The sequence below is a fragment of the Dromiciops gliroides genome, chromosome 3 (assembly GCF_019393635.1).
Source record: "Dromiciops gliroides isolate mDroGli1 chromosome 3, mDroGli1.pri, whole genome shotgun sequence".
NCBI classification, from domain to species: Eukaryota; Metazoa; Chordata; class Mammalia; order Microbiotheria; family Microbiotheriidae; genus Dromiciops; species Dromiciops gliroides.
The window spans coordinates 38,528,649-38,541,786 of record NC_057863.1 but is presented as its reverse complement, the minus strand read 5'-3'; the positions used below and the strand labels follow the sequence as shown (position 1 = coordinate 38,541,786).

Genomic DNA, 13,138 nt, shown 5'->3' with positions numbered 1-13,138 from the left:
CTAACTGTCGCATGACTGAGTACACTGCAGTTTGGGCAAGGGCCTTGGTTTTTTGGCATTACTTTGCTTATTAGCTAGTCATTTATTATCATGACAAGGCATCAGTTAAGGCATATCACTTTGGGTTAGTTAAAAGATGGAAACTATCTTTCCTGTAAAATTCTTAGCCCACCCCCCCACCCTTTTGATTAATAAGTTAAAAAATAAAACAAACCAAAACACCTTAGGGAGCTCTAAATATAACCCAGCTGTTTCTCCCAGCTCACTGTAAGAATGATATAGCAGCAACCCCTACTGGCAGAAACAAAGCATGGTATTGTTTGTCGTGGATTATATTTCACTTAGGAGATGTGCATTGGTTTGGTCAGCAATGTGTGTGTGTATGTGGGGGGAGTGTTCCTGTCCCTCTCCTAGCTCCATCTAGTTTGTCCAACTCCAGGGTGTGAAATACTGAAATTGTATAATTACCTTTAAACGTGACCAATGTTTTTCATTGTTAATATTCACCATTAATTGTCACTATATCCTGAGAAAGCAGATTGAACAAAGCCCAACAACGTAATTATACTCTTATCATTGGTGTTTAGTCCTGCCCAACCCAACAACTATTTATTAAGTACCTGCTATGTGTGAAGCACTGGGAATATAAAGACAAAACAAAGCAAAAATCCAATTTTACCATCAAGGAGACTTGTTATATGTGATGTATTTTATGAAAAAAAGTAGTGAATATCACAGAATTCCTCACCTTTGATTTTTCAGGAATAACAGGTTTGAGTACATATTGCTAATTGATAGGTCAAAACGCTTATAATCATGATTTTTACAGCTTTTTTCTGAACATATTTTTCTGCTACTGATTCTCTTGCAGATAACCATACAGATATGATGGAGGTGGATGGAGATGTTGAAATCCCCCCAAGCAAAGCTGTGGTATTACGGGGTCATGAATCAGAAGTATTCATCTGTGCCTGGAATCCTGTTAGTGACCTTCTAGCCTCAGGGTATGTGTCTCACAACCCCAACGTGTTGCTTGGGGAAATATTTCCCTGGAATTTTTGGAGTATTTAAGGTTTTCATGTTTAGGCTCTTTTGGAATGAAATATTTGCTATTCACTCTTCCTCCAGTCCTTCTTAGTTTGTAAATGCTGCACTGTAACTTGATGAGGATGCTAAACCATTTTTCCCGATCTGTAGATCTGGGGACTCTACAGCAAGAATATGGAATCTGAGTGAGAACAGCACAAGTGGCTCGACCCAGTTAGTCCTCCGCCATTGTATAAGGGAAGGTGGACAGGACGTGCCCAGCAACAAAGATGTGACCTCCCTCGATTGGAATGTAAGTGCTCACACACGCACGCATATGTACTCTAAAAGTACTTCCCAAGATTACCCCAGTTCTCTAATCCCAAGGGCTTTCTTTGGCTAATTTCTTGGTAAAATGAAAGGTCAAATGAACTGAGTGGACTTTGGAGGCCCAGCTTTGACATTTTTTGATTCTCCTTGTTAGGGTCAGACTTACCTTCTTTATGCTAAGGAGTCTTTGCTCTGTCAAATTAGAACAGCAAGAGGGTAAAATTTTCATAGGAAAATAAGAACTCCCTTATCTGATTCCCCATTTTTGAACAGTTGATTCCTGGCTCTTGTGTTGATAACTGGAGGAATTGAAAGTCTGTAGCATACAGATTTTCACACACTGCCCACTCCTCCCTACAGGCTGTGTACCCCCCAGCAGTCTTCCTTAGAACCGGGGCACAGGAGGAGAGGAGAAGGGAGTTCAGATTAGAGCTGCCCTCTGAATACCCAGACTACCATTTCTTCAGCAATGTGACTGTCCAATCTTTTCTCAAACCCCAGTTTTCCACAGCTGCTTTCTTGGGTTTTCCTTCAACATCTTGATGAGCTCATTCTAGGGATAACACATTGACATCTGCTTTAAAACAGATTGGGAGTTGGGGGGTGGGGTAGGGATGGAGGGAGGGAGGGGGAGAGAGAGAGAGAGAGAGAGAGAGAGAGAGAGAGAGAGAGAGAGAGAGAGAGAGAAAGTATGACCTTTTAGCATATGGCACTGAAGCGTTTTACCAGGCAGTCCACTAACTGTTCAAAAATGCAAGAACATCACAAACTCAGGTTGGGGCCTAGTATCATCAAGTGTATCTCTGACTGTACATTTACATCCACCCCAAAAGGGACAGACATCTTCTCAAAGAATCAGAGACTTTACCTTCTTTGTACAGGCTGCGGGTGGGGGGGGAGGGGAGGTCAGGGAAGGGACTATAAATATCTAATTTAGAGAAAGGTACTTCAAGCAGAAACATATGGGGAAGAGTGTTTGCCATTTAGTCTGAGCTTGCACTTTTTTACGGGGAACACCTTGAGCAGGTCACTTAATGGTCCAGGGTTCCAGTTTCCTCCTTCCAGCTCTAGCTTTGTCCTCGTGTTAATTTCATTGTATTGATTGATAGACACATAGGATGCCTGGATCAGAGCTCAGAGCTGAATGATCTCTTGAGGGCTCCAATGCACTCAGTACTTTATGGGAATTTTGAGAAGGGCCCACTGACAGACGTGGTTTAGATTCCTTCTCTCTCCCCAAGGTTATTGGATGGTGCCCCAAGACACAGCATGGCTTCAGAGTTTCATCTCCCATGTCAGGCTGGTTCTCTTCTTCAAGGGCTGCACCTGTGAGGGCAGAGTTAAGCTCTCTGAGCCTAGAAGAGATCTCACCTGCGGTTCTCCCACTCTTAAAATCTCGTTTTATTTATTTCAGTAGTGATAAAATTAGTGCTAGCTTTTCCTGTTTTTTTTCTCCATGTTTTTTATTCTTTCTGATTTAGATAGCAGTGAGTGGGAAAGAACTAATAAAGAAGTTTGTTGTTCCTTTTCATCTTGAGGTGTTTTCATCCTTTCACCAGTTATGGAATTAAAAGCTTAATTTTCTTTTTCTACTACATCCAGAATTGTTCACATCAGAAGTTTTGTCTTTTTGCCATTACATACTTGTGCTTTTTAAAAAACTTTCATCTTTGTGTGTGTGGCAGGAGGTTAGGGCAACCCCCCCCCCAACCTGAAGAAAAAAATAAATATAAAATATGTGTATCTTATAAAGCACTAATTTGAATATCTTAGCATGTAAGCAGTCTCTTTTAAAATGTGCATACAAATTTGTGTTTCTGGCAATTTAAAAAAATCCTATTTTTCTAACAGAGTGAAGGCACACTTCTCGCCACTGGGTCATATGATGGATTTGCCAGAATATGGACTAAAGATGGTAAAAAAAACAAACAAACAAACAAGTTTTATTTTCTGTTCATCTTTCCTGTTGTGCATTACACGCTTCCAAATAGTTAAAATGTTTTTGTCTGCTTAAACATCAGGTAATCTTGCTAGCACCTTGGGGCAACATAAAGGTCCTATTTTTGCATTAAAGTGGAACAAGAAAGGAAATTTCATCCTCAGTGCAGGAGTGGATAAGGTAAGAGAAAATTAAATTAACTTCTGCCAAAGTTAATATCTACCAAGGATTAGGGAAAGTTGATTTTTTCCCCTACTCTACCAGTGATGTTACAAATAATAAATGGTTAGAACACAAAGCAATTTATATTTGTGAAGCACAAGTATTTTATGCAGCCTTAACGAATAGGTGGAGATATTTTTAATCACCCATTTAATGACCCACTCACAGAAATATGCAGAGCATCCTTCCCCTTTCATCTCTAGGGCCACATTTTACTCTGGTTGCAGTGTGAGCAGGGGGGAGGTCACACTTCTTCTCTTAAACATATCAGTGGGCTGACCCTACGGACAAAGAAGGCCCCGAGTGCTTGTGAGGAAGGCTTCTGGGGGTCATGCTTCTCAGCTGTTTGCCAGTACCGTGGTTAAAAGTAACTAAGCCCTTTTCTGATGCAATAGTAGATTCAGTGTATTCTGGCTTCCGCAAGGCCAGTTAGTCTGCAATGGTTTCAACCTATAATTAACTTTCTCCTTATCCCCCAAGTGTGGGGGAGGCAGTGATGGAAACTTGGGAGAATTGTTCTGTGAAAGGAGAAAGCTAGGTCCTTTAAATCTGGGGTCAACAGGGAAAGGCTCCTTCAATTTAATAGGCTTTTATTAGACACCTCCCTTGTGGCAGCCACTGTCCCAGGCACAAAACCAGTCCATGCCTTCAAAGAGCTTTCAGCCTCTCCTGGGGGAGGGGATTCAGTAAGAAGATGCAGGTTGGTATGATGTAGTAAGTAGAAGTAGTGATTAGATGCTCTGGGCACCGTGCTGGGTGAGAAATAAAGGAAAGGTGGTATGGTATGGAAGGGCTAAGAGGGTTAAGCCCAGAGGCATTATCCTGATCCTTAAGAAAGAGCTGACATTAGCTTCCATGACTCAGGCCTCCACAGGCCACTCAGCTCCTCATTAAAATGGGCTTTCAAGAAATCCTGGCCTGAGCTAGGTTCATCCTTATCACCGGTTATTTTTTTCTTTGATGACTTAATTTCAAAGTTTTGTTTTTATTTGGAGTAATGAAGTGAAAATAAGAGGCTATGTGCCACAGTAAAGAGAGAGCTCCTTTTGGAGTTAGACCTGGATTCAGGTCCCCTGCTCTGACATACACTGACCATGTGACCCCAGGCTCCTTTCACTTACCTCAGCAGCTCCAGAGGAACTTCTGATTTGCATTGGTAGAATTCTCTCACCTTGAGTTCATCATGCAAAGGGGGGGGGAAATAATCACAACATCAAGGAAAACATTTGTCTCATTATTTGTCTCATATGTTATTTTAACCAGGAACTAAAGGATATTTTCATAAGCATCTTAGTGTTTGTCCTTATATTTTAAAAAGTCATTTGTTTTATATTATATCTTTCACTAAACAGCAATAGAAAATAGGTTGAGTTTTGAGTTGTTAGGTTTATGTTATTGAGGTTGACACAGTTTAAAATTCTCTGTCACGTAATTGTAGTGAGCCCTGGCTCAAGTCCCTTCCACTCCTTATTCTTCCATTCTTCTTATTTTACAAATGAGGACAATGCCTGCTTTGCTTCTTGATTGGATCATGAGAGATCATTTGTATCTACAAAGTGCTTGATAACTGGAAAGCACAATGACTGTATCTTGCACCAGCTATTAGGTCCTCCTTTCTTTCCATCATTCCATGGGCCTTATTTCCCCTACCAGATTCCAGATTCTTTCTTCCTCCTTGCTTCTCCCTCAGCACCTGGGACAGCACCTTGGAAAGAAGGGTTTTTACTCAAAGTAGCAGTACCCTTTGTTAATCTAGTCCTGTTTTAAGTGTCTACCTTGAAATATTACAGACTACTTAAAAGTAGGTTCTACAAGAACTTAGAACAATGCAGTGGGGGGGGGGGGGCAGATACCTGAGATCTCTGTAGATCATCTGGTTGACACCTTCCTCTACTGTCCAAATATTTGTAGAGTGAAGGGTTTTTTGTTTTTGTTTTAAATGCTGTTGTGTGAGTGAATTCAGATATTGAGGAAGTGTATTAAAGACATGGGGTTTTTAGGTTTGTTCAGGTCTGCCTTTTGTGAAGCTCATTCAGCAAGTTTTTATTAAGTACAAACTATGCACAGAATATTCTGCTCATCATTAGAAATGACCAAGCCTTTCTTAAGGGCCTACTATGTGCTGGCTTTTGGGCCAGGTACTGAGTATACAGAGATGAAGATAAAACAGTTCCTGCCTGCCTCTGACAGGCTGACGTTCTATTGGGAGGGTGAATGGGAAGCAGTATATACAGAAAGAAATAGGTATCTCTAGAAGGTCTTCTTTTCTTGTAGAGTATTGAAGGTAACAGAGTCAACTCCGATACATAGCCTAGCAATACATGGATTGAGAAGAATCCAGAAGTTCAGAAGGGATAGCACAGTATAATGGGAGGTCTCAGCAGAGGGGAAAGAGGAAAGAAAGGTCCATTCAGGCTTGATTCTGTAAGGTTTCCTAGAGAAGTGGTGATTTTCAACAATTCCTAGTTTCTGAAAACAGATATACACCTCAGACTTGATCATCTCAATTGCTTCAGGGAGAAAGCTTGGTGTGGTAGGGATGATGGGTCAGATATGGTGAAGGGCCTGCTACTGGAAGCATGCAGTTCAGAACAGGAATATTGCAGCCTAGCAACTCACTGTATGTGTCATGACTATTGATGTAAAGAATCTGAATCTTACTAATTACATAGAAAAAAGAGCTCCCAAATATTAGCCTTCTTTCCAAGAGTGCTTGGAATGATGATATTGTTTACAATAAAAAGTTTAAAAATAGCATTTGTACTTATTTTATATCACTTGAATAAAGTTTGGTGGATTGTAAAGGGGACATAAATAAGCAGTTTTTCACTTCAATTTTGTGGGTCCATTAATTTTTTTTTTTTTTTTTTGAAAATAAACAAAAAATATAGACCACGATCATCTGGGATGCACATACTGGTGAAGCCAAGCAGCAGTTCCCTTTTCATTCAGGTAAGATTTCCTTTACAAAATCACAGGGACCTTTTCATCCTCTTTTATTTTTTATTTTTTAAAATTCATTGTGAACATGAACAGTTTGGCATTTTAGAATCGCAAACCTAGAATTTCAGAGGGTTATTTCTTCTTTGTTACATGAAATGCTTATCGAAAATAATGCTGGGGCAGCTAGGTGGCACAGTGGATAGAGCACTGGCCCTGGATTCAGGAGGACCTGAGTTCAAATTCAGCCTCAGACACTTAACACTTACTAGCTGTGTGACCCTGGGCAAGTCACTTAACCCCAACTACCCTGCCAAAAAAAAAAAAAGAAAGAAAGAAAGAAAAAGAAAATAATGCCAGAAGAATTTTTATAATGTAAACAATTTTAAGAAAATAGAAGTAATAACATACATAATAATAAAGAGTTGACAATGACCAGATTACTTCTGGATTTGAAAGAAAAACATTATTTATGATTCTTATTACAACCATGTCTTCATATCTCTTATTGCAGACAGAGACTTTAGCCCAGGACAAACAGCCTAAACTTTTCCTTTTAGATATGTTCCTAAATAGGTGTGTGGTTTAAAAAAATGTGTGTGCATGTATTATATGTGTACATATGTACATATTCATTATGTAATATATATGAGTATATAATATATATTCATTGTAAGAATATCTGGTACTCAGCACATAATATCCACACACTTAGAAATTATGACATTGTGCCTGTCTTAGTGTGACTCACTCTTGCTATCTTAGAGCATACCAACCAAATGGACAGTCTATTCATGCGACCTCGCTTGGATATTTCATATGTGACACACAGTTAATAGCCATTTTTGTTGGAAGTTCTCACCAGTTCTAGGGTACTTGAGTAGTCCCATCAGATTTTCCATTGCTGTGAACACAAAGAAGTGGGAAATGTAGAAAATGTTATTGGTTGGTTTCTTTTCCTCCATAGAACTCAGGTTATACAAATCCCCACTAACAATCAAGGTGTGCGGTGGGCCCTTTGCTCTGCAGTCATTACCGATGTTTATCATGTCCTAATAACAGATGATAGGAAATCTTGCCTGATGCCTCAGGAGAAGAACTTGTGTTTTGGAGATTTTTTTACATGCCAGTGACAGTTTCAGATGAGGAGATAATGACAACCTGGGCCTAGTGCTCTGTTGTTTCCAGCATTCACTTGAGGGCAGCTCTCCATCTCCAGGCCTCAATCCTCACAGCTTCTTTGGCAAAGCCTGGAGCCTTAGGCCACCTGCGGCATTTTCAGCATGATTCAGCTGGTTTGCTAAATGTTTTGGGGGTACAGACTATGTGCTGGTATGTACAGGACCAGTACACACAAAGCACTCCATTCAGTTTAACATAGTTCTGACCAAAGCGTGATGTGTTGGGCCAGGATGTAAACAAAGCCAGACCTGGGGATTTGGAGTCCTGAGGCAGACGGTGACTCACTCTGTGAACCTAGACAAGGTGTTCTATGTGTCTGAACCTCAGTTTTCTCATTAGTAAAAGGAGAATGATAATCCATATCCCTCACATGAGATGATGTTTATAAATCACTTTGCAAGCCATTAAATGATAAAGAAATGTGAGTTGTTAGTATTGTCATTATTATTACTATGCTATTAGTGCTACTATGACCAGCAGCAGTACCACTACCACTACCACCACCACCACTGCCATTATTAGTACTGCTATTACTACCACCCTCTCTACCTCCCTGTCACTTCCTAGTTCCCTTAGCACTCCTTCCCAGTGTTCCTATACACAGAATAAAGCAGGATTCTTTCTGTAGTTCTCCTCGACTTTGCCGTGTGTACCCCTGGACCACAGGCCCTGGTCCTGTCTCCCTCTTGGAAAAGATCTGCTGTTATATCATGGGTAATGCTCACTTTCACAGTCATCGTTGATAGATGCCCAACAGAAACCAACTCTCTGGCTCTCTTCATCACAGCTTTTTCTCATATTTCAGCATAGAGAAAATTGCCTTTTATTTAGACTAATAAGGTATTGACTCTGTCACGTGCCACCTGTACTAGATGGATGATAAGCCTAAACTGAATGGAGGTAATTCTTTAGAGCAGCTATTGGACACCTTGAAACATCTTTTCTAAACACCTTAAAAATTGTAAAATAAATAATGAGGAATTTGCTTTTTTGTTGCATTTTTAGTTTTAAGAACCATACCTGTGCAATAATACTTTCCCCTTGCTCCCCAGCACCGGCACTGGACGTGGATTGGCAGAGCAACAACACCTTTGCCTCTTGCAGCACCGATATGTGCATTCATGTCTGTAAATTAGGACAAGATAGGCCTATTAAAACATTCCAGGGACACACAGTAAGAAACCCTTTGTCTTTCCTCATGGGATTTGGGCATGGTCTTTCATAACTTAGTGTTTACAAGTTGGATGTTTTTAAATGCATGGCTGTCACTGTTTGGGGAAGTTAAGAATTGAATTGAACTTTTTTCATGCATATGATGAAAAATTAAGTATGAATAATTACCTTTAGAATGAAGTAAATGCTATCAAATGGGACCCAACTGGTAACCTTCTGGCCTCCTGTTCTGATGACATGACTTTAAAGGTAATTTAAATGTAGGCTTTTATTTTTGTTTCTTTGGGGGGGGGGGTGGAGTGGGAGGGAGGGATGGGACAGGGAGATTATTAAAGGCTCTCAGACTTGAGAATTTCTAACTGTTGGGGCCTACTTTCCTCATAGATAGTTTGGTCTTTGGTCTTTTATCTTTTTTGCACTTCTCTTTCTAAAATATATTATGTATAAAGGCTATTGATTGCAGTCATCCTTTCAGTAGAAGGGGCTTCCTGTCTCCCTGGAAGTTATTTTACTTTGGGACTTTGACTTTTCAAGCACATGATGGTGTGTAAATGATGACTTGATTATAGCACAGCTTGAGATTTTCATTTCACTAACATAGGAGTTGATCTGCATGGCTAATGTTTTTGATTTCTAGATATAACACTCAAATGTCAGAATATTTTAATACATAGGCTAAGATAAAAGCTGCTCTGGTAAAACTTTACCATTACTTAGTGATCTCTTTATACCTTTTATAAGTCACTCCTAGCCATATAGAAACTCACCTTTTAAGGAAGGGCATTTTCAGTCCCTGCTTCTCCAAGTTGTTGATATTTTTAATATCAGAGTGGTCCTCAGACTGGCTAAATCACTGGACTGAAATCTCTTTGGAGCGTCCTCATCCTGACTGCAAACACAGAATCACCATAAAAACTGAGCTCTTTGCCCCACCCTCTGTGCCAGGAGAAGCTGAGAAATCTATTGAAAGACAGGAAAGGAGCAGCGACTCTGCCTGGTTTTGTGCCAGCCTGTGATGAGTGACCTGTGCTTGCAGTGAAACGATTGTGCTTGAGGATCTTCAAGATGCAGGGTCTTGGGTTCTTGATGCAAGGGAAATAGTAATGTCCCACGTCCAACAAGCAGTCAAGTAAAAAGGGCTTCAGGCCCGACTGGTGTGGGGCAGGAGGGCTTTCCCCTTTGCTTCACCCAGCCCAGCTTCTGGGGGTGCCCATTGTGGCTCAGCTCCTTCTTCCATACCAGCACCTAGAGGTGGGTCCCCGGTATGCAGGAGGGGCTCTCCTGTTGTCTGGGCACCAGCCAGCCAGAAAGCTGGAGGACTTTGGTCAGCTCCCAGTCCCAGAGATGAATCTTTTCATCTGTGCTCATTCACAGTATGTTTCTGCATGGCCCTTGTATCTCATACACAGCCACGTGGAGCCGGTTGGGCCTTAGGCCGGTTTTCTCAAGTGTAAGATGTGAGGGTGTTCCACTAGGTGACCTTTCTACTGCATCTCTCTCACAGTCTGGAAGAGGTTCATCTTTTTTTCTCTTTTAGATATGGAGTATGAAACAAGAGAGTTGTGTCCATGATTTGCAAGCACATAATAAAGAAATTTATACCATCAAATGGAGTCCAACCGGACCAGGAACAAACAATCCAAACGCCAACCTCATGTTAGCCAGGTAGTATTTCATGAGCCGCAGAACGGGGGTTTTAGTGGTAGCTGTTCAGTTGTTGTTTTTCCCAAATGTGTTGACTTCACGGAAATGACCTGAACTGATCATTTTGTGTCTGCAAGGACAGCGCCCCAGCTTGGATTTTGAGGCACAAGGAGAGCTGGCTCACCTTCCTTCCTCAGTTTCTTAGTCTGCAAAATGAGGGTGTTAGGTTACACGTTCTCTAAGGTGTACTCCAGCTGTAAATTCTGTAATAAGGAAATGGAAAGGCAGACCTCAGTACAGGACTTGCCTTCCCACGCAGGAAAACTTTGAGAGTAGCACCATTTTCAGAATGTCTTTTATGAGAGCATCCTTATTAAGTTGAGGGATGCTGTTTTATTTCTCAAGATATATTGAGTCATTATGAAAATAGAGGCCTTCTTTTCTCAATAGCATCAGCATTTGCTGAATTCAGTGCTTGACTTTGTGGACGATTGGCCTCCGTTTAATTCCTTGGGGCCCTTCTCTGGGATTGGTGTTGTTTGTAATCCCACCCCCAGCCTCTGCGGAGACCACAGCCTTCGGTGGCTCACTGGGCTCCCAGTCCTCAGGGGAGCCCAGTGTGCTTTCCCTGTTTTGTTGTTTGTTTTCTCTGGAGAGCCTCTTAGCTGTTCTCTTGAGTCCTGCAGAAGGAGGCTGCTCATTCCCGGAGCTGAGCTGCAAGAAGGCAGCTGCCCGTTGATCTCCCCTTGTCACTACGATACGTGTTTGCTGGGCATGGGGGGAGGGAAGAGAAATGGCATTTTATTTGATGGTGAAACCTTCTCTCTTCCTCTTGCTCACCCTTCCAGTGCATCCTTTGATTCTACTGTTCGGTTATGGGATGTGGACCGGGGCATCTGCATCCACACCTTGACAAAACACCAAGAGCCTGTGTACAGTGTGGCTTTCAGTCCTGATGGCCGGTACCTGGCGAGCGGCTCCTTTGACAAGTGTGTGCACATCTGGAATACGCAGGTAGGCGTGCAGGTCCTGCACTAAGCGCGCCCTGTCTTTGAGATCAGCCCACAAGAAGAGCAGTGAGAGCTACAGTTCTGTTCTCCAGTAACAGACGAGGCAGCACCTGCTCATAGAAAGAAGACACAGTGCCACTACACACCTTGGTGGTTGTGTGGGATTCGGCTATTGCTGGTGAATTTTCCCTTTTAATAATTGAAAGCGTTGGGCATTGTGCAAAAGTTTGCTAACACATTGGTTTTAATGCAGGATTCAAAGTCCCCATTAGACCAGTGGCCCAGCAATGAGGAGTCTTGCCCTTCGTTCTGGGACCCCATTTTTCTAGTCTATTTTTGGGTATGAGTGAATGCATCAGAAAGCATTGTCCCCCTAAAAGAAGATAAACTCCTTGAGAGCAGGAAGTGTTTGGGGCTTTTCTTTTCATTCCCATGCTTGGCATATAATAAATGTGGTGGACTTGGAGTCAGAAAGCCCAGGATTTCAGTCTAATGTGGGGCCCTACAGCTTCCTTTGTAATTACCCTCTGCAGCAAGAGAGTGTCTGGGAAAGGTGTCTCAGAATAACTCATTGACTTGAATTAAGAACATTTTCTTTGTGCTTTTTAGGTTTTTTTCCCCTTGTTACACTTTTTACTCTTTCTTCCTTTGTTCAGTTACTTTATTCTCTTTTGTCACATGCCCACCTAATGAAGCTTACAAGACTCCAGATAACTTAAGAGGCATAGTGGAAAGAGCACTCCATTGAATGGAGAAGATCTGAATTCAAATCCCAATTCTGCCTCTGTGGGGTTCCCTTCCATTCCAAGAGCACAGGTCTTCATTTGAGATCCCGGAGGGCCAAATGGCTTTACCCAGCCCTGTATTCATTTCCAGGCCACTGATTGTAGCCTGTCTCAGGCCTTTGCTCTCTCAGAGTAGCGTTCCCCTCAGAACAGCAGCTGGGGACAGCAGTGTGGGCTCATTGCCAGCATGTGTTCGTGAGCTCTTTCTTAGGCTCCTATGAATGCATTTCAGGTAACTTGCTGAGGCTATGAGTGCTCAGTTTCCAGCTGTCTTAATTACTGTGACTGCAACAAAATACTGGAACTTTGTGCCCCTTCGAGTATGCATTTATGGCGCTCATAGATATCATTAATGTGATTGGTTTTTTATGGTCTCTCTTTTTAGACTGGTGCCCTAGTTCATAGCTATAGGGGAACAGGTGGAATATTTGAGGTTTGCTGGAATGCAGCAGGAGACAAAGTTGGAGCCAGTGCATCAGATGGTTCAGTAAGTATAAGAGAATGTTTGCAAAGAGGTGACTTCCATGCCCCACAGGGGAGGAAGGGATCCTTTTAAAATATATCTTTGGCTTTTTCTTAAAGGCTGTGTTGTCTTCATGGCTGGGACACTACAATGCTGCACATTAGGTGCTTTTTGATGCTTTGGTTATTCTTTATGATCAAGAAATTGACAGTTAATCTGACCTAAAGAGTCATTAATGCCCTTGCCAGTAAAAATACATCTACGCCCACCTTGAACAGAAATGGTCATGGGCTGGAAGAAGGGGTTGCTGCCTTAGGCCAGGCTCTTAGCACTGGTGCCTTGGGTGTCTCACAGGGTGAAGGAAATGAGCCTGTGGCTCTTCGGCAGGCGCACAGCACCCTTCACCCCACCCAGGAAGACTGGG

The 13,138-nt window shown here is 41.9% G+C and overlaps 1 protein-coding gene across 3 annotated transcripts in view; it reads left to right on the top strand.

Moving 5' to 3' along the window:
• The window catches only part of TBL1XR1 (TBL1X receptor 1), a 148,838-nt gene that overhangs the window by 129,100 nt on the left and 6,600 nt on the right, over positions 1-13,138 (top strand). For all 3 annotated transcript variants that reach the window (XM_043997163.1, XM_043997164.1, XM_043997165.1), the window contains 10 exons: positions 872-1,004; positions 1,198-1,339; positions 3,208-3,271; positions 3,378-3,475; positions 6,409-6,469; positions 8,692-8,813; positions 8,987-9,061; positions 10,350-10,477; positions 11,305-11,470; positions 12,637-12,738. In XM_043997163.1, the coding sequence (XP_043853098.1) occupies positions 872-1,004; positions 1,198-1,339; positions 3,208-3,271; positions 3,378-3,475; positions 6,409-6,469; positions 8,692-8,813; positions 8,987-9,061; positions 10,350-10,477; positions 11,305-11,470; positions 12,637-12,738 (1,091 nt within the window). The remainder of the gene's footprint in view (positions 1-871; positions 1,005-1,197; positions 1,340-3,207; positions 3,272-3,377; positions 3,476-6,408; positions 6,470-8,691; positions 8,814-8,986; positions 9,062-10,349; positions 10,478-11,304; positions 11,471-12,636; positions 12,739-13,138) is intronic.